Raw genomic sequence first — 23,663 nt, 5'->3', positions numbered from 1 at the left:
TTGTGTTTAGATATGGCACCTGTCAATTTATTCTTCTCCTTCATAGCCTTCCTAGAGAGTAAAACTTATCTTCCCTACCTTCAGATTTGCACAAATTCCAGAATTTTACTTCCCCAGGGAGATTTGCCCAAATCTAACTTAAAAAAAACTTTTGAAGAGATTTATAAAGATTTGCTAAAGTAAAGCAGCTACTTACACACAGCAGTAGGAAATCTGAAAAAAATATCCTCCAAATTGTTTTCTTTAAGTTAAATATGTGCAAAGTCTCCCTGAAAGTGGGAAAAATGACAAAATGAACTCTACTCTGCTAATGAGTGCCTTTGTACTTGTTAATAAGTTGCTGATTTATGTTGCGAAGATCCATGGAATAGGGGAAGGTGGAAGGACTAAGTGGGGGGAAAACTTCAGTAACCCACAGATCATCTGATTATCTGTCATAAATAATGTGGGTTAGAAATTGAACAACCAAGCCACATAGCTTATTTTCAGGGTGACTTAATGAGATATGTGAACTGGCCCATTAAGTGTGCTGCAGTAAGCTTCACTGATCCTTGCTCTGGTTCCACTCCATCTCTGGGACTGTGATTGCATGATGAATTGTCTCTGTAAACCAAGTGCGAATGAAGCAAACACACAAGACAACCATTAAGACTGCATCTTCAGCAATGTAAGGAACCCCTCAAAAAAACAGGACTAGTGGAATGTTGAGAGGAAACAGAACAATAAATAAAAGTGAAATGTGGATTCATGTATGCATAGAATCTTCACTAATTGCTGTTTTATGTATTATTTAACTGCATTTTATCCTGGTTTTCAAACAATAATTGCCTCCCAAAGTAGCTCACAAACCATTCCATCAAGCTTATGAGACAAGAATAAGAAAGCATATTCAGGAAAAAATATATATGAGGTGGGCTGTGGGTGACAATGCAGTGGTTTTCAAGGCCAGAACAAGGTAATAACTACTGCACTGCTGCTGGTGTTCCTGTTTGGCTAGATGTTGGTTCCTTTAGTTTCTCTAGTCTAGCTGATAGATGGGACCAGAGCATTCTTGCTTTCCACCTCTGCAGTCCCAGGGAAGCTGTCTGTAAAGTAGAGAGCTGTTTCTAGAAAGGGTGGGATGTGAGACCCTGTAAAGACTCTTTTCTGGGCCAATAGAAAGGCTAGGATGCTCTTCCTCTTGGCTTGACAGAATCCTGGAAAGCAGGGGGTGCAGTTTGGCAGTGAATCCAGGTCTCATGGCAAGTGGCAGAAACAAGAGTGTATCCCTTCTACTACCTCCAGTCCCAATTATTGAGGCCTGATCATTTAGTCAATTCAAATAAGGACCTAATCATTTTAAGCAGGATTTACCAGCAATGATATTAATACATGCTACCAAAACTAAATGGCCTTGCTCGTCTAACAGAATCTTGTGTATGTAAATAAAGACACTTGCCTGTACAACTCAAACCACACATTTAAAAAGATAGCTTTTCAAATGAATGGAATATGCCTTTCCTTCTCTTAAGAGCCAAGCTCTGTTACGACTAAAGGCAGTATCCAACTGGGTGCCTCTGTCTCTGCCAATTCCCTTCTACAAGTGGTAGGTTTTTCCAATTCTACTTAAACAAGGGAGATTTGGCACTTCCTAGAGAAAAACCCCAAGCCAGCAGAAAGTGGTCAGCTGATGCTCCCTCATGCAAACTCTGTTTTCCTGCCTCCTTATGGAAATTAGTGTTTCCTCTTGTTTCAGGTTGCTCTGGAAGTGCTAAATTGCTGCTGCACAACTGGTAGGGAGGGGCGTTGGAGGGGCACATGCTCCCCATTGGATCCAGTGTAAGAAGCACATGCAGATAGGCATTCCACTTACTCTTTGAATGTTCTTGTTTCTGTATCTTCAGTCATGACATCATGTAACCCTTCTACTGAAATGTTTACGATACCACAAAATTTATCTTGGATAATACTAGAAAAGAAAAGAAAAACGATCTAAGTCACTAGCTAAACTTGGTGCTTTCAAGGGCATACTTCTAAAGCTTTATTTATATTATTTATGGCTTAGCTAAGACACTGACAAGTTGCTTATCCAACAGCTAAGAATGACCTAAAAACATACATCAACTCACATTATAGACTTTCTGCCTTAAGCCTGCAAAACCAGCTAAAGGGAAAAATGAGAGAACACACACTTGTGAACTATGTTGATACAGTCCAAGTTTAAAACAACACAAATCTCCTCCTCCAGAGCAGTCATTGTTAAATCAAAGCAACAATAAAGGAAATGTGAACGTAAGCCCAGGTACCACGTGCCTGGAATCTAGCCCAGAAGATCGGAATGTTCAGAAAACATTCTAGTCTGAAGTTCTGAACTCCCTACGATCTGTAACACATTACTTAATATGTAGGAACTTGAATGAGTAATATTGCTATTAATTGCTCTCTTAATTTTCATTAAAATATATGCACTTGTCTTTGGGATTTCTGTGCAAATGTATACATCTTGCAATCTTGCAGTTAAGTCCGAAATTGAAGGATACAATGTGAGTGAATGTGATTGGCTCAATCCCTGATCCAAGACAGGAACCCAGGAAAGAGGGGTCATTCTACCTATTGTGGCTTCTTTAAAAGTGACTTTCTATTTTTGCACTTTGTCTTTAGAAGTTTCACCAACGTAGTGGAATATAAATAAAAATGCATTTCAAGGAGAAAATGATGCAGTCATTTTGAGAAAAAGAGGTATTTTTTCAGAATTTCAGGAATCTGGTATTCTTTGGAATTATCATTGACAGAACAAATAAAATTTGTCTTAAATCACTAACAATGGTTGTATAGTCTGGCCACAATTTCACCTAATCATGCCAGGGATGAAATGCTAGGAGAATAGTATATTACCAGCTTCTTTGCAGCTGGAGAATGGTGTTGTGCTACCCACCCAGTGTGATGTTAAGCACTAGCTATCATGTACTCTTCTGCCCTGTTGGAGAGTACATTGCCAAATCCCAAATCACGAGCAGGGTACTTGGTGAGAATTCTTTTCCAATGCACTATTATAGCATCTAGTGTAGATTACAATATGACTGGGAAAAGTGATGTGTTTAGTTGTGCAAATTACCACCAGGAAGTAGCCAGGGAATGGTTAGCTAGTAGTACAGAAAAGTTCGGATGCATTCCCCCTGCAAAGCCTGCCTTCTTCCATGTCAAAATTCAATATTTTCAGTTTTTCTGGTCTGACTTCTTAATATTGACAGAACCTCTTTCCCAACCACAATGTACCTGGACACTATGTTCAACATCTTAGCCTTCCTTCAAATGTCACCTCCAAATGTCACCTCCAAGTAGGCTTAGTTGGTAACAAGTAGGAAGACGTACTAGGAGCTCCCAAATTATGGAATGATCTCCCCCACCAAAGCTCACCTAGCACCAACTTTACTGTTTGAAGCCAAGTTAAGACCATTTACCTTTACCAACTCCACATAGCACATGGATTGGGGTAGGTATTGCCATTTTTTGGTTTTTAGCAAGCCTAGCAGTAACGGACTGTTTTTAATTGTTTATTTGGTTTCATTTTTAAACTATAATTTTATGTTGTTTATTTTATGCTGTTTTATTTTGTGTTGTATTTTATTGCTTTTATTGACTGTTGATCACTGCCAAGACAGCTCTGGCTATGCAGCAGTATAGAAATAAAATAAATAACAATGTAAGAATGGAGTCAAATGATCACTGATAAGCCAGAGTGAGTGAAAGCTTTCCTCCTTTTGTTAATTACTGACACTGTCAATAGCAGTAATAAAGAAAAGCTACATGTGAGGCACCAGATTATTATTACAGGCAAGCCTAATAATCACACTCATTTTATGAAAAGAATTGCCATTAAAATATATGGAAAACCTCAACACCAAAGGGCAACTTTTTGAACAAATGTTGATACCTTGGCTGTTGCCTACTAGTCCAACAACTCTGGAGTTAAGTAGATTGCATCTCCCTGCAGAATTTTTTTTAGAACTCCCTGATGAATAAAGAGTGTATTGCCCTGAAGCAATCCCCTAGATCTGCTACAAAATCCAGGATAACCTTTTGTGCAAAAAGGATGCAAAGGTGCCATTGGCTCATGCAAAGGGCAGCCCCCAATTTCGACGAGTTCTTCCTTTTTGCTGTCTGAATTGCCAGTCCTCAGAAGCAATATTTTGGGGTGGAGGGATAGGCTGAAGCTTCAAACCTTCAGTATTTTGAATGAAAGCACATATTTACTATTAAAAAAATTGAGTATATTTGCATGTGTAGGCAAAAACACATAAGGTGTTTTTGGACTACAATCCATAATCACCTTTCCCATTCTGCTCTGAATACATCTTGACTAGGGCACACTGGAGCATTACACACACACACTGCACAGATAGAAGAAGAAATTGGGTTGCTTTTATGTAGAGGTTCCAAGGAGTGGAGATAATCTTAAGATCATTCTTCTATTTAATTCTGTGATTCTTTGTATGGACCCAATTAAGCTGGTTAAGTGGGACAGCAACATGTTAAGCACTATGGAAATATTCAGGCAGGAAGACAGTATTTTTGTGTCCTTTGACCACTTTATAAGTTGTCTGATCAAAGCCTACTAGTGTGGTGTTGTGATTACAGTGCTGGACAGGGGACCTGGGAGATCCAGGTTCTAGTCACCACTTGGCCATGAAGCTTGAGTTCCTTGCAAGGGGAAAAAACCCAGGATATAAATGCAATACAATGCCATCATCATATCACCCAGGATGAAGGAGCAATGCATGTGGTCAGTTATTAGCCAGTCATATTACTGGTTAATTAAGCATTCAGGATTATGTTAGAAATCAAGGCAAGTGACAGTGGCTCAGAAAATGTAGTAAAAACTTCAAAAAATGTGTGTTGTTACTTAGAAACCAATTTAATAGTAGGAAAGCTGATCTTTTTCTTTTGAATTTAGGCAACCTCAGAAACACTGAGGACTTACCTCTGAAATGACATCAAGAAAAACTTTCCACTTGTGTGTTATTGCTTTGTAACTGCATGCATGACTCAATTACTATCAATATAATACAACTGAGTTGTTTTTCACTGCCAGGTGTTCAGTCTGCTTGAAAATAAGGTCTGTTTCTAATGCATGCTAATTTCAAGGAGGCAGGCTGGCCGCACTCCCTTATGCAACCTTTGCTGACCTGTCTTCTTCCAGAATCTAGCATTTCCACTTTTTCTGGATTACCATGGAAATACTAAATCATTATGGGGAGCTGCATGCACAACATAATTGGTGGGGACAGTAGGAGTCAGCAGGGGCAGAAGTACCTCATACCTTTTAGCATCTTCTGCTAAAAGATTCATGTGTTGTACACTGACCTGTTCATGAACGGACCTGATTCTCATGATTCTTCTGCCTCAAAAGTTAGAGGAAATTAGCATAGGAAGCAGGAATGCACACATGGGTAACATGCATGCATTAGAAATGCAGAGGTAAGCATCTAGTACATGGATTTGTGCCCTATCCAAACACAGCATAAAGCACCTCATTGAGGACAGAAAATAAAGCAAAATCCTTTGTAGCCAGTTCATTAAGTTTCCAAAATTATGCTAGCACAGTCATTAGAGAGGTTTCAAACTAAAAGCTGGTGCAAAGTCAACAGTGATCAAGTTTCCGAAAGAGTTTTCCGCAAACCCCACTGCCATCTCTGTGCCCAGTTGGTATCCCATCAGCATACACCATCGTACATTGATTTTCAAGTTAACACTGGCTTCCTCAGCAATGCACAGGCATGGCTAGACTGCTGCCAACCTAACCCACTATTCCAGTTAGACTTCTGAGTTGCAGTTTAGTATTAAGATGGTATTCAGCTGATAAAATGAAACTTTAGATATAGCTTTGTTTTGTGATACAAGGAAGTGCAAGAGGTAGCATTACTTAAAATAAAGCGGGTTGGATCCGGATTTGCCCTTTTGTGAATGGAAGGGCCTCTTCTGTTGTGGAAGAAACAGTTGTTCGTGGTATAGCAACAGCTTCCAACAGAAGGAAGGGGAGGTGATTTCCCTTTCCCCTTTAGCCCCTAGTGCAACTGTTCTAGCCTTTCCCCTGATTCTCCGAAGCTTTTCAAGAGGAATGAGAAGCTGCAGGGAGGAGGAATTTCGTCCAGCAGGAGTGTCCTGTGAGCACAGTTCCATTTCTAGGCAGCCTGTATACAAGTTAAATTTAAAAGCTTACACGAATTCTAACTCTAATTAGCACCACACATGAAAAAGTGAGATAGAACATGTAGACACTTGGTACGTTAGCAACTTAGATATTAAATACACATATTACAATTTTCTACTGGAAGTGAAACTATTATAGTTAACTACAACAGGAATATGAATCTCTCCAGAATGTCATGCTCTGTTGAAAAATCATGATACATTTCAGTGCTGCTATTACCTCATAATCTTTCCACAAGAAAGGTTTAATCCCACAACAATTGAGATTCACAATACAGCCAGTAATGGTCAGTTTCACTTAGTTATTTAGAAATTGTCTTGCATGGTTTCTATGAATCATTTAATACTAATGAATATTTGAAAGGCTGTGATTTTTTTAAGGCAAGGATTTAATAGCTGATATAGAAAGAACACAGAACATATACTGTTGCAAAGTTAAAGATATCAATTAATAATTTTTCATAGATAGAACAAAATGGAAGCATTATGGCTAAAACAAACTTTAGACCCATACAAAAATGGAGCTATTAAAATGACAACACATATGAAGATATTTGAAGAAACTCCATTCTAAATCTCTCTGCTTCCCAGACCAAGACCCCCACACACCCTCATAGCCAAACTAGACTATGAACTACAAATCATCTCATGCAATTGTTGGTCTTTATACATATCGCCACAAAAATCCTGCTGAATCATAATGCTGAATGTTCAAATAAGATGACCTGTGCTTGACTTTCAAGTGCTGTTGGTTTAGAAAGCTGAACGTGGCCCACTTCTGAACTTCCCAGTGGATTCTGAGGTACAGGTTGAATTGGATCAGTTAGGCTGTAGCTACCACCTTGATAAAAGCTATAGTATTCTATTCCACTGGCAGAGTTCTTCAGCACTTTTAGCTTCTTTCTAAATTGAATGATTTTGTAAATCAAAAACAAGATCACAGCACAAGCCAAAATAAAAAAGCTTAATAAAATGTCAAAAGCCTGATTTAGTTTTTCCACCTGCTGTGAACAGATCAGAGGTATTTTAAAAGACACAGAAGCCGCTTCTGGAGGAGATACTCTGTTTTCTTCCATGGTCAAATTAACAGGCATCTTCTGTGTGGGCATTTGTACTGTTAACACTGAAGCTGTATGCCTCAGCTTTCCACTGGGGTAATCTTCATAAAGATTTGGACTAGCAGATGCGGTAGGCACTTCTGTCCATAAAGTCACTTTGTCTGTATCCATACCAAAATATTCATAAGCTGCACTGGTTGTGCGAGTTTGACTCCATGCCATTAATAAAGTAGTGGTGCTGAGATGGATGCCTGCTGGTTTAATATTCTTGAATATTTTGTTTTTTGTGGTAGTGCTAAAACACTTTGTAAACAAATCCAATTTAGTATAACTCAAGTGCTTTCCATGCAGGCTGGAAGAATTTTGGCAATGAATTTTTAAAGAGATGGACGAATATGCTAGCCAATTAATCAGTCCAAGTAATCTGCAACTACAATTCCAAGGATTGTAATTTGCCTGTAAGTGAGTTAAAGAGACCAAAGGTTTAAGTACTTTAGGCCGTAAAAATGAAAGATTATTAAATGCTAGATTCAGTATCTTTAAAGTGAATCCCATTTTTCGAAACGCATTATCTGCAATGTGAATTATTTTGTTTCTGTCAAGTTGTAGAAACACTAAATTATCTAGTGCTGCAAAAGTACTGGAACTGATGTTTTCTAATTTATTATTACTCAGAACTAACTTTTTAAGATTATTTAGCCCTGAAAAGCCATTCACACTGATAGCCTTTATGTTTGCACTTTTTAAAGATAGATACTCAAGCTTGTAAAGTCCTTTAAATGCAAAGGGGGCTATTGATCCAATAGGGTTAAGTGACAGTGACAGTTTTTCAAGATTATCCAATGCCACAAAAGCATTTGATGGCACACGTGTTAAATTGTTACCTTCAAGGTACAAATATGTAAGGTTGTCAAGGTGATGAAATGCTTTATGTGATATCTGTGAAATCTTATTGTTGGCTAGGTTAAGAATCCGAAGACTAATCATTCCAAAGAAGGTGCCACTACCAAGGATGCTAAGGTGATTGCTTTGAAGCATGAGGTATTGAACTGAAGTGAGATCACTAAATAATCCTTTAGGAATGAAAGCAATTTCATTATTTTGCAGGTATAAAGAATGAAGATGTGAAAGTCCTTCAAATGTTCCAGGATCCAAGTGTTTTATTTGGTTAGTATTCAGATGTAGGCACCACAATTTCTTAAACTCAGCAAATGCCTTTGGGTACACATAGAAAATGCCGGAATTATCCAAGTGAAGGACAGAAACTTGCCGAAGTTCTATCAATTCCTTTGGATGTATATGTGATAAATTGTTCCCACTTAAATATAAAAATAAAATATTTTGTGGGAAATTCTTTGGAATGGCTGAAAGACCTGAATTACGGCAGTCTGCTTGTCTGCCTGTACACTGCTGGCAAACAGATGGGCAGCAAAGTATATCCTTCTGGATCAGCAACAGAAGAAGACAATTAAGAATATGTCGAAATGACCCAAGGTGGTGAAGCTGACACATATCTCGGGCTGTGATTCTCCCAGTCATCTTTGCTTGTGCTATCAGGAAAGAAGTTAGAATTGCTTATTTAAAATGTTCATCTTATATAAAATGCATGCTATATTTAATGTGATTTGTATTTCTGGACTACAGATGTCTGTCTACTCTCCTCTTGTACCATCGTTCACACATAATTAAGCACAGTACTGCATTTATAAACGGTTAATAGTTTTAACTGTGCTTTAAAAATATTTCAACAGTTAAAATGTAAAAGTAATTACATGCTAACAGCAGTCAGAGAAATGAGCTATTTAACACATGTTTATTTATTCATTCTAGATTAAACTTAAAAAGAAATGCTATTTATACATAAAATCTTCAATTTCCTGCCATTGGTAGATTCTAAAACTTCGAAGGTCACTTTTATTTCAAGTTTAAAATAAATTAAAATTGTTCTTACCCAGAATGTGATGCTCATTTTGTCAGCTAAAATTTCTTCTTCCAGAGCTAGGGCCTTTATATATTAGCTTTTATTTTAAGAACTTTCTGGACAACATTTCAGTTCTCACATTTTGTTGCAGGTTCTGCAACCGTTCCTACAGGAAATGCTACTCTTCCCATTGGCTCCTCTACAATGACTGGTTAAAACAAAGTTACCATGGATACAGGAAACTGAGAGACAGGAAGTCATTTTATCTCCAGTTCTGAAGTACTGCTGGAAAGAAAATCTCTGCAATTTATTCCTCTAAAATTCAGTTAGATAAATGTGTCTTCACATACTGCTGATATAATCTGTATCTGCTTTACATTATTGCACATAATGAAGAATGCTTAAGCAAAGCTAAATATTATAGTAATGAGATTAAAGCAATTATTCACAGGAAAGGAGTATTTATTATCACGAGCATTTAGAAAGTATTATACTGTTGCTAGAACTAAGTGTATGGTTCATACAGAATACATAAATGACAGGAAGGTAAAGTATATGTTTCAGACTTCAGAAGTAACATTTGGTTAAAGTTAAAGAGCTCCAAGTGTCAACTGTGACCACATACCTCAGAAGACACTTACAGTGCCTTATATAAAAAACAAATAGTAGAACATGGATATAAAGGAAACAGTTTCTAATTGTATGCAGTTTACAGAAAAGTGCTACTGAATACACAAAGCTACGAGGAAAAATGTAACTTAAATTAAGAGTAAATCTTAATATAAAAAGGAGGTTGCATAATTAACACTGATTTTAACTTAAGCATCTATAATGCAGTCTGGAAGTCATCCTATTTTATTGCATTAATTAACCAAGCCTTTTATTTCTTTGGCCAACAATAGGATTTCCCCCCAATATTCTACAGAAAGATGAAGCTAAAACATTCATGTATTTCTTTCAGTTACAAGTTGGGAGGCAGGACCCAAAGTACCATGCAACTAGTTTGGTATAACAATGGGGATCTAATTCTTATGTTTTGGGGATATCAACCCCCTGAATATTTAAATTGAAAGCAATTACAGAAGTAGTTCGTAGTATGGCATGGGTGATTGCTCTTTGAGTCTTCAGCCAACATTTCTCTAAGTTTTGCTCACCTATTATCTGACGGCAGAAGGGAAAGTAATGCCAAAGCTGAAAGTTTTCTTCTCTCTGGCTGAGTTATGTTATCCATGCGGTCAACCCACATTTCAATCATGTGACCAAGCAGCTGCTCCGGCTGGAAAAAGAAGATACTAGTGAAAATCTTCTTCATATGTAAACTGGTAATTAAGTTAGTTAACTATTTTAAATAGATTTTAGAATATGAGAAATTGTGTTATCGGGTCTAACTCAAAACATGAAGAGCACAATTCTATAGTTGCTAGACAGAATCTATACAGCCAGAGTATAAGTCAGAGTCCACAGTTTCCAATTTTGGAAAGAAGCTCTGCAATTGGAGCTCTGCCTTCAGAGCACCCCCCCCCCCCGCCCCTTGCCATCATAGCCAGTGCAGAAAGAACCATGCTAGTTGTGCCTCCAGGTTCAGAAGTCTGCAGAGCCAGTGCTCTGTCGGGGTTCTAGGAAGAGAAGAGAGGAGTAAGGCGCAGCCAGCATGCAGATTTCCTAGTGGTACCTCAGCCAGCCATTCTTGTTTTCTGGGGCAAAAGACTCAGACGGCTGAAATCGGCACTCTATCCACCCTCCATGGGATGCTCATAATCTCCTGATGTGAATGGCTATGGGAAGCCACATTTGATTTGCATTATAACCTGAACTCTATATGCTGCGAAACATTTGAATTTGCCAGCTAGCATGGTTAGAGGGAGGCAGAGGCAGGTGTTTCAGTATAAATGTGTGTCGTGGTAATATGCATTATGACTGCTCTAAATTCAAGTATCTCACTATAGAATTAACTCAAAATGCATGTGCCAACAAGGGCTTTATGACATACATTTTTTTCAGAGGCTTCATTACTGTATGTTCTTTGCATATCTATCAAACACAATTAGTCACTAAAAACCAAAAGCAACTGAAAATCTAGTGAGCTGTTTTTCTGATTATAATGGGATTGCTAAGAAGCACCAAGCATCTATCTGCAAGGGGTATCCCTTGCTGTGTGAGGCTGATTTCCCTGGGTAGAAAGTCTGAAAATATTAACAAGCTAGTTGTTGGTTCAGTGGCTGAACATCACATGAAAATACTTGCTTCAAAAGAATATTTTTTGTTATTTAAATTAATTTAAGTCAGTTGGGAGACAGAATAGTACAACAGACTGAACAAATTTCAATGATCTTTAAAATATGTATACTGAGGTGAAGACAGATGTCTATTTGCAGCTGAAAGTTAGCTGCTGCAGCATAAACAAACAAAAACCAATTATCTGAAAAGATTTCAGGGGTTTATGCTGACATTTCCATTAAGTATACTAGGGAATGGCTGAGAACCAAGGCATACCACATATGCATATGGATTTTCCAGTTTTTTCCTTTCAGCAGCAGCTGCCTACCTCTCTGCAAAGCCCCCTGAAGGATGCAGCCCATCTAGAACAGAACCTTATGAGGCACAAGCAATTGCCATGAAAAGAAAGATAGCTGATGACTACACAAGCCTCTAGATTCATGTACATATGCAGAAGAAACTTGAGTACACGGGAGTGGCACAATTACTGGACATTCCTGAGACTTGGTGCAACTTAGCAGCTCTAAAACTGAGACATTCATGCTATAAGCTTTTAGCTTCGAGCACTTAACTTGCTTACAATATATATTTAGGAAATTTCTTTACTTTTCTCAAACCATGAAAGTATGAGCTAGCACACCCAGTTCTCATAACTACAACAAAGGCAAAGAGAACAGAGGAGGAGGAATGGATCGTGGAAACAAGATGATCTGCACAGGCCTAAGTTCCAGCTGCTCCCAACAGAAAGTAAATCTCAGCTATTACATCTTTTCCAAAAGGGAGAGAATGGGTGGACAATTATTTCTAGTTATTCATGCTCCCCTTACAAGCCCAAATTTGTTTAGGGAAAGAAATATCATAATTGTTGTGCAATTGGTGCCTTCATACAGAACTAATTTAAAATGTAAGCACTTACCTCCTGGCCAAACTCAGAAGCCATCTGGTTCAGAAAGAGTGAGAAAAAACTTTTGTTTTGCAACAAAACTCTACCGATGACTCCCAGGTAAGTAGACATTACAACTGGGTATCTCTGAAATGAAAACAATTAATCTTCGCTTTCCTATCAGACAGAAAATATAAGCATGATAAATGCATGCGGCAAAATTACAACTTATACCATCTGTTCAAGTAAATTAGAAATTTAATACAACTCTACAAATAAGATATTAGCATAACAAAACAACTTCCTATTTTAAGCAAATATTTACAGGTTTCAGCTATAGCAGTGCAAGCAGTAACTTGAAATGTTGTCATTGAAGTCCATGTGAAATAAAGCAGTCACCCACTTGGTAGGTAATCCCCACTATCATGTTGAACATGGAGGATGGAAGACACTATCACCAAAGCACACTGACTTTCTGTAACATATTGCCCAGTTGCCTAGAAATGGTTAAACTATGCACATAATCGAGGTTATGAAATGAGATCAAAATATGCTGCAAATAGTTGTTTCAGTGCATCGCACCCAAAGAAAAATGAAGTAGCAGCAGGTATTTTTATTAGGACCAACTAAAATGTCACAAAGTAGCAAGCAAGCTTTTAGTGTTCCCAAAAGAACTTGGAAGTAGAGTTTTAGCAAATTAGAAAGCTTGCTCACCTGTTTAGAACCAGATAAATGCCAAAAAGTATTTTATTTCAAGATATTAAAGCAAATTGGTTTTAATTTATCTTTGTGGTGCACTAATTTCAACAATGCCTGGATACAGTTGAACAGTGTCAAATGTTCTGGATTAATTTCCTTGTGACTGTTGCTGGTATGTTTTCCCACATTCACACAGAGCTTTATGTGTATAGTGACAGACAAGAGAAATCGCTTAAGAGTTATCTCAATAATCCCTCTTCTCAGTGCACTATATCATATGGGCACTATGCACACTTTGGACTATGACTCATAATGGTCAGCAGCAATACCTGAAATGTTTAAGCAAATATTCAGCATATTGGTTTGCACATGTGTATTATATTTATACAATGGCACCAACGACTGGGATAACATGGAATTATAAGGCAAGGAAACTTTATATGAAAGTGTCATACAAATGAAGCATTTTCCATCATTAATAATTTTGAATGAATATCAGTTACAGCCAGGATGTTTATTCTCTCTCTCTCTTTCTTTCTCTCTCTCTCTTTCTTTCTTTGGTGATTTAGGAATTCCAGAAGAAATCCACAAAAGAACTAGCAGTTTTTATCTCCATCTTAACAGGACATATTTTTTCTTTAAAAGAAGTGCTATTAATCCAGCTCATTGTTGCTATTCTCAGTGGTAACACTCTTCAGTGTAAAGATTTTACAGAACAGTATAGTGAAGTGACATAAATGGGTGAAAACCCATTGATAGATGAAAGTGTTAAATTATGTTATTTTAACACCTCCCATTATCAACTATTGGCTATTTGAAGATTTTGCACTTGAAGCGAGAAATGCTAAAAAAAAAAAAAAAAAAAAACCAGGGGCCTATATAACAAGTAAGAAAGAGGTTTAAACAGAAAGAGAGTATGATACTTGCTGCATGTAAAAGCCAATACTAGGAGAAAAATGCACTCATACAACAAGAATATGGTTTGAATTACCTGATGTGAAATTTCAAACAAGAAATCAAAGTAATATTCTGTAAAGACATTCTCTTGCTTCAAGTTTTTTTTAACAGTATGTGAACTGCTGTGATTTCCTGTTGTTTCAAAGTTAGGAAGGATATTACTTCTCATCCAAGGAGTACTTTACTTTAACATTCTACAAAGAGTCAGTTGCCCTACTAATTCTAAGAAAATTCCAAGGACATGTGTTTCTTAGAGAATGAAGAACAACTTTCAAACAGCATGAGAAAATGTACAATTTACACTACAGTATATAAGTACAAATGCAGAGACAAGGAAAATGTCCTCTTGTATTAAGAATTCAGATGAAAATAGGAAATAATCCCTTCAATATGAAAATTGTCTTGTTAAATTCAGGAGCAGATTCATATTTCTGGGTAGTGGACACAAAAGCATTTCTCTGGAACAGCAAAAAAGCCCAATATGACATTTCATAATAAATACTGTGGTGAATAATAAAGATGAAGACACAGAGAATTAAATGAAAAATGAAAAGTTAGCAGAGTTGCAAAGTTTCTTTGTCTGTGAAAGTATCAATTCACACATTAGTACTTGCCAACACCTTTTCTGGATTAAGTCAGAAGTCACATCTTCAAAAGCAAATAAGTAACAGTTGTACAGCTACCACAATGCTGTTCTCTGTCTGCCTCTTGCAGCCACATACCGGCAAAAACAAAGAACCCTATAAAGCAGTGTGCCACAACTGTGGCTATTAAAGGTCAGTGTGTCTTGGCCTTAATTGCTGAGAGAGGGCTAATAGCTTCACAGGGTAATGTTCCAGCCTTGGAAAGAATAGGGCAGAGGCAAGCAGGCCAGCTTTCTAAGTGAAAGGAGGAGGAGAATAGAAAAGAAGGCCAGACTTTCAGTAACGATTTGATATCCAGGTTAAAGTATCTGCAGCAATGTAGCAATGATTTAGATCCTGTCCAGTTTTAACTGTTTATCGTTCCATATTTATAAGGATATTGGCATTTTTATATAAAATATCTAAGAAATATCTCACATGAAATAAACTGGTTCCTGCAAAGAAAATGACAATTGTACTTCAGATTCTATTCTCAGGACAGCCAGAAGGGCAACTTTTACATCCAAAAAACATCTCTTCCTGGCACACGACAAAACACTCAGTCAGATGGGTAGGTTGCCCTCTGGCCATTTTTAAGAATGGAAGATTTGCATTTCTCTCATAGGTGGCCATAAAATTAGTCTCACTCACCAGTACCAACAATCCAGCCTAGGGCTACACCTTGGGATGTTAATACTTTCCAGTACTCCAACATCCCACACATGCTGAAGATGGGAGGTTCACCCTGTAATACTTAGGGCAAGGCTAGGGAACCTTTTCAGCCAGAGGACCAAATTCAGTTTTGGAGGAACACTCATGGGCCTCATTCCAGTGCTAGGAAGGGCCGCATGTGGGGGGAAGGACAACAATATCAGACCATTATAGCTTACATGGGCCTTTCCTTCCTTTTTCACACTTTACCCCCTCCAAACTGTTACTTGGAGTAAAGGGTACAACTGGGGAAGAGCCACGATGTGAGTAAAAGCATTTCAATTACAGTGCACAATGCTGAGCCAATGATGGGTCTCTCCACCTCGCCACTCTGGCATCAAGTGGAAGTGGCTATCACTGGTGGCAGGCCAGGTGAGCTCAGTAAGGGACTTTTGCTGCTCTTGCTGAACAGCTCATCTAACTCTTCCTGCAACCCATGATGGTGTCAATTGCCTGGGTTTAGACAAAATGAGAACCCAGTGGGTTCAAACACCCCAAAACCAAACCACAGATTATCAGGGTGGCTTGTTGTTCTCAGACTAACCACACCGTGGGAAGAGGTCCAGGTTCACATGACTTAACACCTTGCTGTGCCTAGTCACCCAGTAGGTTATTGCGCCTTGCAAATCCCCTAAGCATACAACACCGTGCAGTAGGACCTTATCTGGCAATGGTGACCACTTAAAATTTTAGTTTCTATAAAAACCATTTGCGCTGTGGCTTCATCAGACACAAGGGCTGATCAGCATGCCAGGAACAATACAAGTGCTAAGTTTTGCAAGGACAGATACCTTGTTCGGGTGTTTGTTAAATCTTCTGCAGTCTGTCTTTGCCTTCCATTATCAAATTAAGTTCTTATTTCCTAGTATGTCCATTACTATTCATGTGGGGGGCATCCCTTGTATATCACAGTCAGCTCAGACAGATTTGTTCAAATCTAAGAAGCAGGTGGTGGAGCAAGCAGGGATGGACAGTTGACAGTTTCAAAGTTTTCTAGTAAAGTTTCTCAGACAGAATGTAAGAATCTGTCTGCCTTGGAAAGGAAGGCAGGCATTTCAGGGTGGGAAGGGAAGCAGATGCAGGAAGTGCTCCTTGATGTAGAGCAGGGGTCCTCAAACTTTTTCAACAGGGGGCCAGTTGAAAGGTGGCGGTGACCAGCCCAGGCCGGTGAGGCAGGGGGGCCTGGGTGTGCGGGCCGGTGAGGCGGCGTCAGGCGCGCGTGGCGGCGGCTTGCTCAGAGATCTCCCAACGAGTCCAAAACCATCTCCAAGTGAGCAAGCTGCCACCAACTCCAGCCCGTGTGGTGAGGTGGCGGCAAGTGCATGGACGGGCGGCGGCACGAGCCGGCTAAATGGGCATGGCAGGCCGGATCTGTCCTGCAGGCCGTTGTATGAGGACCCATGATCTAGAGTGATCTAGGGGCAGGTGAAATGAGTAGACCACTTAAGAAGACCACTTATGAAGTCTCTGGCCTTCCCACCATCTAGCCCTTAAGCAGCAAGAATGACCTTGAAGGTGGAGTCAGAAGCTTTACTGAAAGGGAGGAAAGGATGGGAAGTTTCAGTATGGATTCAGCTCTTACATGGGGTGATGCTTCTCCCACAACTCTAGTACAGAAGGCAGTTTATACTTTTTTGTAACCATTAAATTTCAGTAAAAGAACTGTGCTTCAAAGGTTTCATTTTGAATTTTATAAAGAGAAGGAAAGAGGCAAGTGACCAGCTCACAATTCATAGCCTAGGGGTCTGTGAGAGATTTCTGCCATGTCAGTGCTGCCAGTATGAGTTGCTGCCAATTTTTACCCTTTCTGGAGTTGAAGGATAATTTAGGCAGTTGAAAAGACACTCAGTCTTTCAGATTTCCTTTATGGTAAGGTCCTTTTTCTTGTTGTGCACACAAAAGACCAAAACAAACACAAGGATTGCCTCTAATGGTGCTTCAAATAGAGATCCAGAATACAGAGATTTGGCCAATTCATATGAGATCCACATCCTAGCTTTTGAACCATACATTTCTATGTAGCTCCCCATTATATGCAAGGATAAGCCACCGACTTTTTTCCTTCTCCCTCTTTCAGAACACCACAGGGGAAATTTAGAAAGCAGGAACAGGAATAAGCTGGAGGAGAAAAAATGCAAACAGAATAAAAACTAGCAATGGAGCTCTGAGGAGCCTTGGCCACCACCTCAGATTCTGATCAGGAATAGGGCAAGAGATGCTACCTGTCCCAATGAAATCACATATCAATTCCATCTATCACCCAAGAAAAGACGTTACTCTGGAACTGAATGTCTGCATCTAGTCATCCATTAACTTGTCAGCTATCTCCAATTTGATATCCTCCAGATGTTTTGCAGTATTATCACCTAACCATCAGCCATGCTGGCCTAGGCTGAAGGATTGTGATCCAAAACTTTTGGATAATGTCAGGTGAAAGAAGGAGGTCTACTATCAATAATATAAAACCTATTTGTACCAAGACAGTAGTCATGTTGCATGACATGACATGACAACCCACTCTGCAATTATGGGTTTCAGCAGACAACTGGGCACATGGTGAGCTGTCCCCCCATTCCTTGGTCCTCCTGCCAGTCTTTCCTCGTCAAGGGAGTGCCAGGTGAGCGCTTCCACTCAAAGTGTATGAGGCAGTATTTCCAGAAACAGTCAAAGGAAGGCTGCAAATAAGTAAATTTGTTACTCTGCCAAATGGCAATCTGAAAAAGCAAGGCCACAAAGAGTTCTCTGTTCATGAAAGGGGTTGGAAAGTAGCTCTCTCCCTTAGCAGTGGGATCCTCTAGTTTTTAAGCATTGCCCCAATATTTTCAGCACCCTCCATCTTTCCATACTTCCCCAGGCCTCTAGGTCAGGGGTCCTCAAACTTTTTGAACAGGGGGCCAGTTGACAGGTGCAAACGGTGGCTGCGGGCCGCCAAGGAAATGCCAGTGTGGGGGCAGGGCGTGCGCACATACAGAGCGGGGGTGTGTGCAGAGCGAGGTGCTGGCTTGCTCGCGAGGAGATCATTTTCTTCAGGAGAGTCCAAAATGACCTCCTTGCAAGCAAGCTGGCGCCAGGCACATGCACGGCGAGATGCCGGCTTGCTCGCAAGGAGATCATTTTCTCTGGGCGAGTCCAAAACAATCTCCCTGAGAGCAAGCTGCTGCAGGGCACATGCATGGTGAAGCGCCAACATGCTCACGAGGAGATCGTTTTCTCCAAGCATTTCCAAAACAACCTCCCCGTGCGCGCACCCAGCGTGTGCAAAACCTGTGGGGTGGGCGGATTAAAAGGGCATGGTGGGCTGGATCCAGCCTGTGGGCCTTAGTTTGAGGGCTGACGCTCTAGGTACTCTGCAAAGATAAGCTCTACAACTCCTTTACAGCTGTCAAAAGAAATGTTTTTGTTTAAGCAAGGTTTTTGAGGGCCAAACAAGGTTGTTTTGCCTGCATAAAAAATCTGTCAAAAAACTATTTTTTTCCAAAGTCTGCATCACGAAAAGAGGGTATATGTGTAGGTCCTATCTTTCTGGGTTGTCAGGGTGGATTCTTCCTCCAAACCAAACTACTATATGGGAAGCAGTTGAGGTTTGCACAGCACAACAACCCACTGTGGCTAGTTTCTCACTATGGGCTGCGCATATGCCTTCAGTAACTGTAGCATCACTTAACAGGTCAGTGTGGTGCCATGGGAAAAGTGCTGGATGTGAAAAGGAGACACCCAAGTCAGATTCAAACTGCACAGTGAAGCCATAGAAAAAATCTATTTCTTACCCTAACCTACCTCATAATGTAGTTGTGAGAATTAATTAGTAGACCCATGAGTACCTTTTCACTGTCTTGAGAAGTGCTATTGAAATGATAAAAAATACTTCTAATTGCATCTAATCTTTGATTTAATTCTAGGAGGGATAACTCACAAAAATGACTATTCCATTAGCATGATCTCAGTATACAGAGTACTTAAGATACATTACAGCCTCCCCTAAATACCAAATCTGAATTTGTGGCAAAGAAAGAAGAGCAGAATATTATGTTTGCAAATGATTAGACATGAGAGACACATTTATATTAAAACATTCAGCTTACAACTACTCTTTTTACGAGTACTCTAATGTATTTCAAGATCCATGACCAAGAAAAATAACATGGATAAGAAACCCTTACCTCCCCATTTATAATTCCATGGAATACAGATGGCAAAAGAGGTCGAAACATTTCAGGGCCCAGCAATGGATTCACTTTGAGAACATTTTCTACAACCTGAACAACACAAGACAGATACTGTTTATAAAGCGATCAAAGTAAATGCTAATAGAGGATTCTTAGTTTAACCAAAAGAAAATATAAAGTTTAGTGTACTTTTTAGGATGTAAACCAGGAGTAGGCAACATTGATGGGGACCAGGGCATTCTCAGACAGTTTTCTTGGCACCTTCTATTGCCTGACCCTTCTAGCTATCTAAAATAACCAAATTTCTTACTGGAAGGTGAGGTTGCTTAACAGTAAAGCAAATAGCTACCCACTGTATACTCTCATCCATCTACACATATCCACATTTCTCCATTACTACACTGAGAAAGTCCTATGAGCACTCTCTTCTCTTTTGTGGGCTGAATCCTTTATTTATTTATGAAATTTATAGGCCGTCCATTACTGTCATCTCTGGATGGCTTACAATATATTATTAATCCTAAACAAAATAAACTGGCTACACCACAACCGAGTATAAAATGACATGGTTAAAAATAAATTAAATGAATAAATATACAATTAAAATTAATTAACTTTAAAATATTGGTCAAATAAAAAGGTCTTGACCTGGCGCTGAAAAGCATATAATGACGGCACCAGGCAGACCTCTCTAGGAGGCGCATTCCATAGTTGGGGTGCCACCGCAGAGAAAGCTCTCCTCCAAGTACTCTGTCTCCTGACCTCTTTCAAAGAGGGTTCCCAGAGGAGGGCCTCTACTGCTGATCTTTGGGGGCTTCTTTCATTAAAACGCCTGGTTTTAATGAAAACATATTTCTCAGCTAAACAAGAACTAGAAAACTATGGTTTGATTCAAACAGGAGGCAACAAATTAAGCTCCAAATGTGAAGGGAAGGAAAAACAAAAACACAGCACTTGTTCATGATGCCCTATAACCATCATTTGGGGGACTGTCAGAATGCAATTAGTGCAAATGCATTCTTTGTGACTTATGCGGGAAGCAAAGAGAACCTACATCAAATATCGCCAAGAAAACCTTAGGAACAGAAGACTACCAAGATCATGCCTTTTAGTGATAGAAGCTAATTAGATTACTTTGAGGCCTGCATGGTACAACTTGAACAAAGTCTTTTGAGTTTAGGTTAACGGAAATATTCACAGCCCTGGAAATGAGAAAATGGAAGTTGCTGAGGTAGTGTGGAAGATACTACAATAATTTTTACAGCAGCACCATCTTTTTAATGAAGGAATAATTTAGGCTTTCCTTCAAGTTTTAAAGTAAATGATACAAAGGAGAATGATCTCCTTGTCTTCTCATACTGAAAAAATGGTTGCAGACTTTTACCTGAATAAAATGTAACATTCAATTTATTATTAATAATGCGAGTCACAACAAAGATCCCAATAAATTAAGGTATCTAAATAAAAGTATCACATTTGGAAAGCAATGAAAGCAATACATTTTAATTTTTCAAACCACATCATTAATTGGCATATAGTCTCCACTAACTCTCATGAAGGTATACACACACTTATAAGATATGCAGCACTGTATGTTTGTCTCAGCAACTATAAAAACAATATTTTAAATTTAAAACTCAGGACAATATTCAACGACACAAGGAATATGAACATGTGCATTACTGAATTACTTCAAAGCCTCACAAAAGATGCTTGACCAGAGATGACAACTGGACAAAAAAAATGGATGCGGACTTTAATCCTGGCCATTCTTGTGCACACTTCAAAGCATGGGAAGAATAAATTGGAAGATTAACCATTTACCTTCAGCACTTGAACTTGACCCTCAGTAGTTATATCCTTTAAGACCTCACAGAATGAGTTGCACAGCTCAGCTGCATAGACCTAAAATTAAAAATAACACAAATCAACTTAGAGTTCTTCAATCAATCTTGTTTATACTTTTAACTTTCACTGAAGCTTAAGCAATCAATAACAGTCAAATGTGTAAGTCTGAAATTTATATTAATAAATATTTTAACCAAACACCTATTATAGGTGTTTCTTTTCCATTCAGTCTGATTATATTTCACTCTTGAAAATCATTTGTGCATTTAAAACTAAATGTGTTTGGCATATGCATATCACAAGTGAAACCCAATAGACCCCTGCATGAACAAAAGCACTTTTACACATACACAGAACTTGTTTCATTGATTGTCTCCCCAACTCCATCCCTTTGTTCGAGAAGCCAGTGAAGAGCAGCATAGGTTTGGGACTCAGGCAACCTGGGTTCTGGTCCCTGCTCAGCCATGGAGCCAAGTGGATGACCTTGCTCCAATCATAGACTCTCAGGCCAGCCTACCTCCCGGAATTGTAGTTGTGGGGATACAATTGAGAGCAGCAGGAGGAGAATGATGTATACTACTTTGGGTTGTTTAAAAAAAAATGTAGAATATAAATCTAATTTTAAGATAACATAAATAAATGTATTTCATCCTGTGCATTGTCAACAGAGGGGGCAGCAAGCTGCATAAAGAGTTTTATGAAGGGGCAAGAGGCTACACTGGGAAGAAAGGGACAGAAAAGTCTTGAAACAAACATGGTTCTTTAGGTAATAGCCTTTTTGTCTCAAATATCCTATTTCAAGTAACAGGACTATTGTAGAAGAGAAGCATTAGTAGACTGCACCTTACAATTAATAAATACATTTTTAAGCATTCTTTCTGAACACTTTCATGTTAAGTTTAGCACATATTATTAGCATTACCTGCTTACATAAAAGGGAAAATGTGAACTAAAACATCTCTCACCAATAGCTTTTCCATGTGCAATGAGACTCTGAAACTGGAAGATTTTCCAGCCCAGAAACCCAATGGGCATTATATGATACTATGAACCATACCATAACCCCTCAAATGCTTGAATTGGCTCTGAGATAATGCCTATTATAATAAAGACAGTACCATAACTAAATAATAAGAATGTCTAGTTGCAGTAATCAACAAAAGAAACAGAGGCACCAAGGAACAAAGATTCTGTTTTAAAGCAAATTATCCACAGCAATCAACAAAATAATGAAATACTTGATTGGCTGTACAAACAACACACAGATGCTTAATTAGAGATGTTGAAATTCCACAATGGATTCAATTGAGTTCAAATTTCTATGAATCTGACCTGTGCAACAGCTTTTTCCAAGTTGCACACTATTCACAGTCTTGCAAATTGGTAGTTTACTTTTGGGAGTTGTAGGGAACTGTACAAATGTGCATTAGTGCAAGTGTACATTTGCGAACAGAAACAAAATCCTTGTACCTTCCCAAAAACCCCAATTCCATCAGCAAGTGGAAAATGAAACTGAAGACACACAATAATCCACAAAACACAGAGTGAACAGATTTAACACCCTGTGCTTAATCACACAACCAAAGAAAAACACCTGTGTTTTGTAAATACTCCCCTCACCTCACTCCTTTCTATTTGTCTGTTTGTTGCCAAGAAGCAACCAGTCTTTTTAGAATTTTGCATACATTAAAGACACTAGTGAATGATGCCTAATGATTTTTGAAAGCAAGAATAAACAAATGCAACAGAAAAACAAAATGCTACTGAACAAGATGCTAAGTTTATGTTCCTATAGGTGCCAAGAATCTCATCAAAATATTGCAATGGAGCAAATGTCCAGAATGGCTCGCATCGAGATTCCCATCTTGGAATTGTCTCAGAGATTCATAATATATTATTAGGCTCATAGTAACTCCAACTCCTATCCTCGCCATAATCCAGTGATTTTGAAATATTTGTTCAAAAGTTGTTCAAATTGATAACTGGCCCTGGACAGAAGAAACATAACTAACTATTACAAGTAACAGGTTAAACCAGAAGTCTAAACATGAGAAAGAGCAATATGCTGTACACTACTAAACTCCCTGGAATCAGAAACCAAAATATCCCCCATCTTGTAACAATACATTTGGTTTCTTTTTCCTAGGTGCAGAACTTGGCAAGTTTAAGAAGCATTAGAGTACCTGTTAATAAACCACTACCTGTATTCTCAACCAAACACTAAACCAGGGTTAGGGAACCCCTGGTCTTTATATGACCCAGCAGCTTCTTGCCCTGGCCTTCAGAGGGAAAAACTTTAATTTCTGCTTAGCCCCAGATCAGAGATAAGCACTGTTAAGCACTGAAAGAATTTTCCTCAGTGGTTAGCACGGCAAAGCAATTTGCTCCTGT

At 38.8% G+C, this 23,663-nt stretch overlaps 1 protein-coding gene across 2 annotated transcripts in view; it reads right to left on the bottom strand.

Annotated features, from left to right (window-relative positions):
* IPO11 (importin 11) overlaps positions 1–23,663 on the bottom strand; it is a 94,839-nt gene that overhangs the window by 15,272 nt on the left and 55,904 nt on the right. For both annotated transcript variants that reach the window (XM_044446222.1, XM_044446223.1), the window contains exons 25-29: positions 21,249–21,329; positions 19,419–19,514; positions 12,302–12,415; positions 10,323–10,444; positions 1,853–1,948 (exon numbers count right to left, since the gene is read on the bottom strand). In XM_044446222.1, coding sequence (XP_044302157.1) covers positions 1,853–1,948; positions 10,323–10,444; positions 12,302–12,415; positions 19,419–19,514; positions 21,249–21,329 — 509 coding nt within the window. The remainder of the gene's footprint in view (positions 1–1,852; positions 1,949–10,322; positions 10,445–12,301; positions 12,416–19,418; positions 19,515–21,248; positions 21,330–23,663) is intronic.

This window comes from Varanus komodoensis, unplaced genomic scaffold, assembly GCF_004798865.1.
Source record: "Varanus komodoensis strain SLA01 unplaced genomic scaffold, ASM479886v1 scaffold5, whole genome shotgun sequence".
NCBI lineage: Eukaryota > Metazoa > Chordata > Lepidosauria > Squamata > Varanidae > Varanus > Varanus komodoensis.
This window is presented reverse-complemented; position numbering and strand designations above follow the sequence as displayed.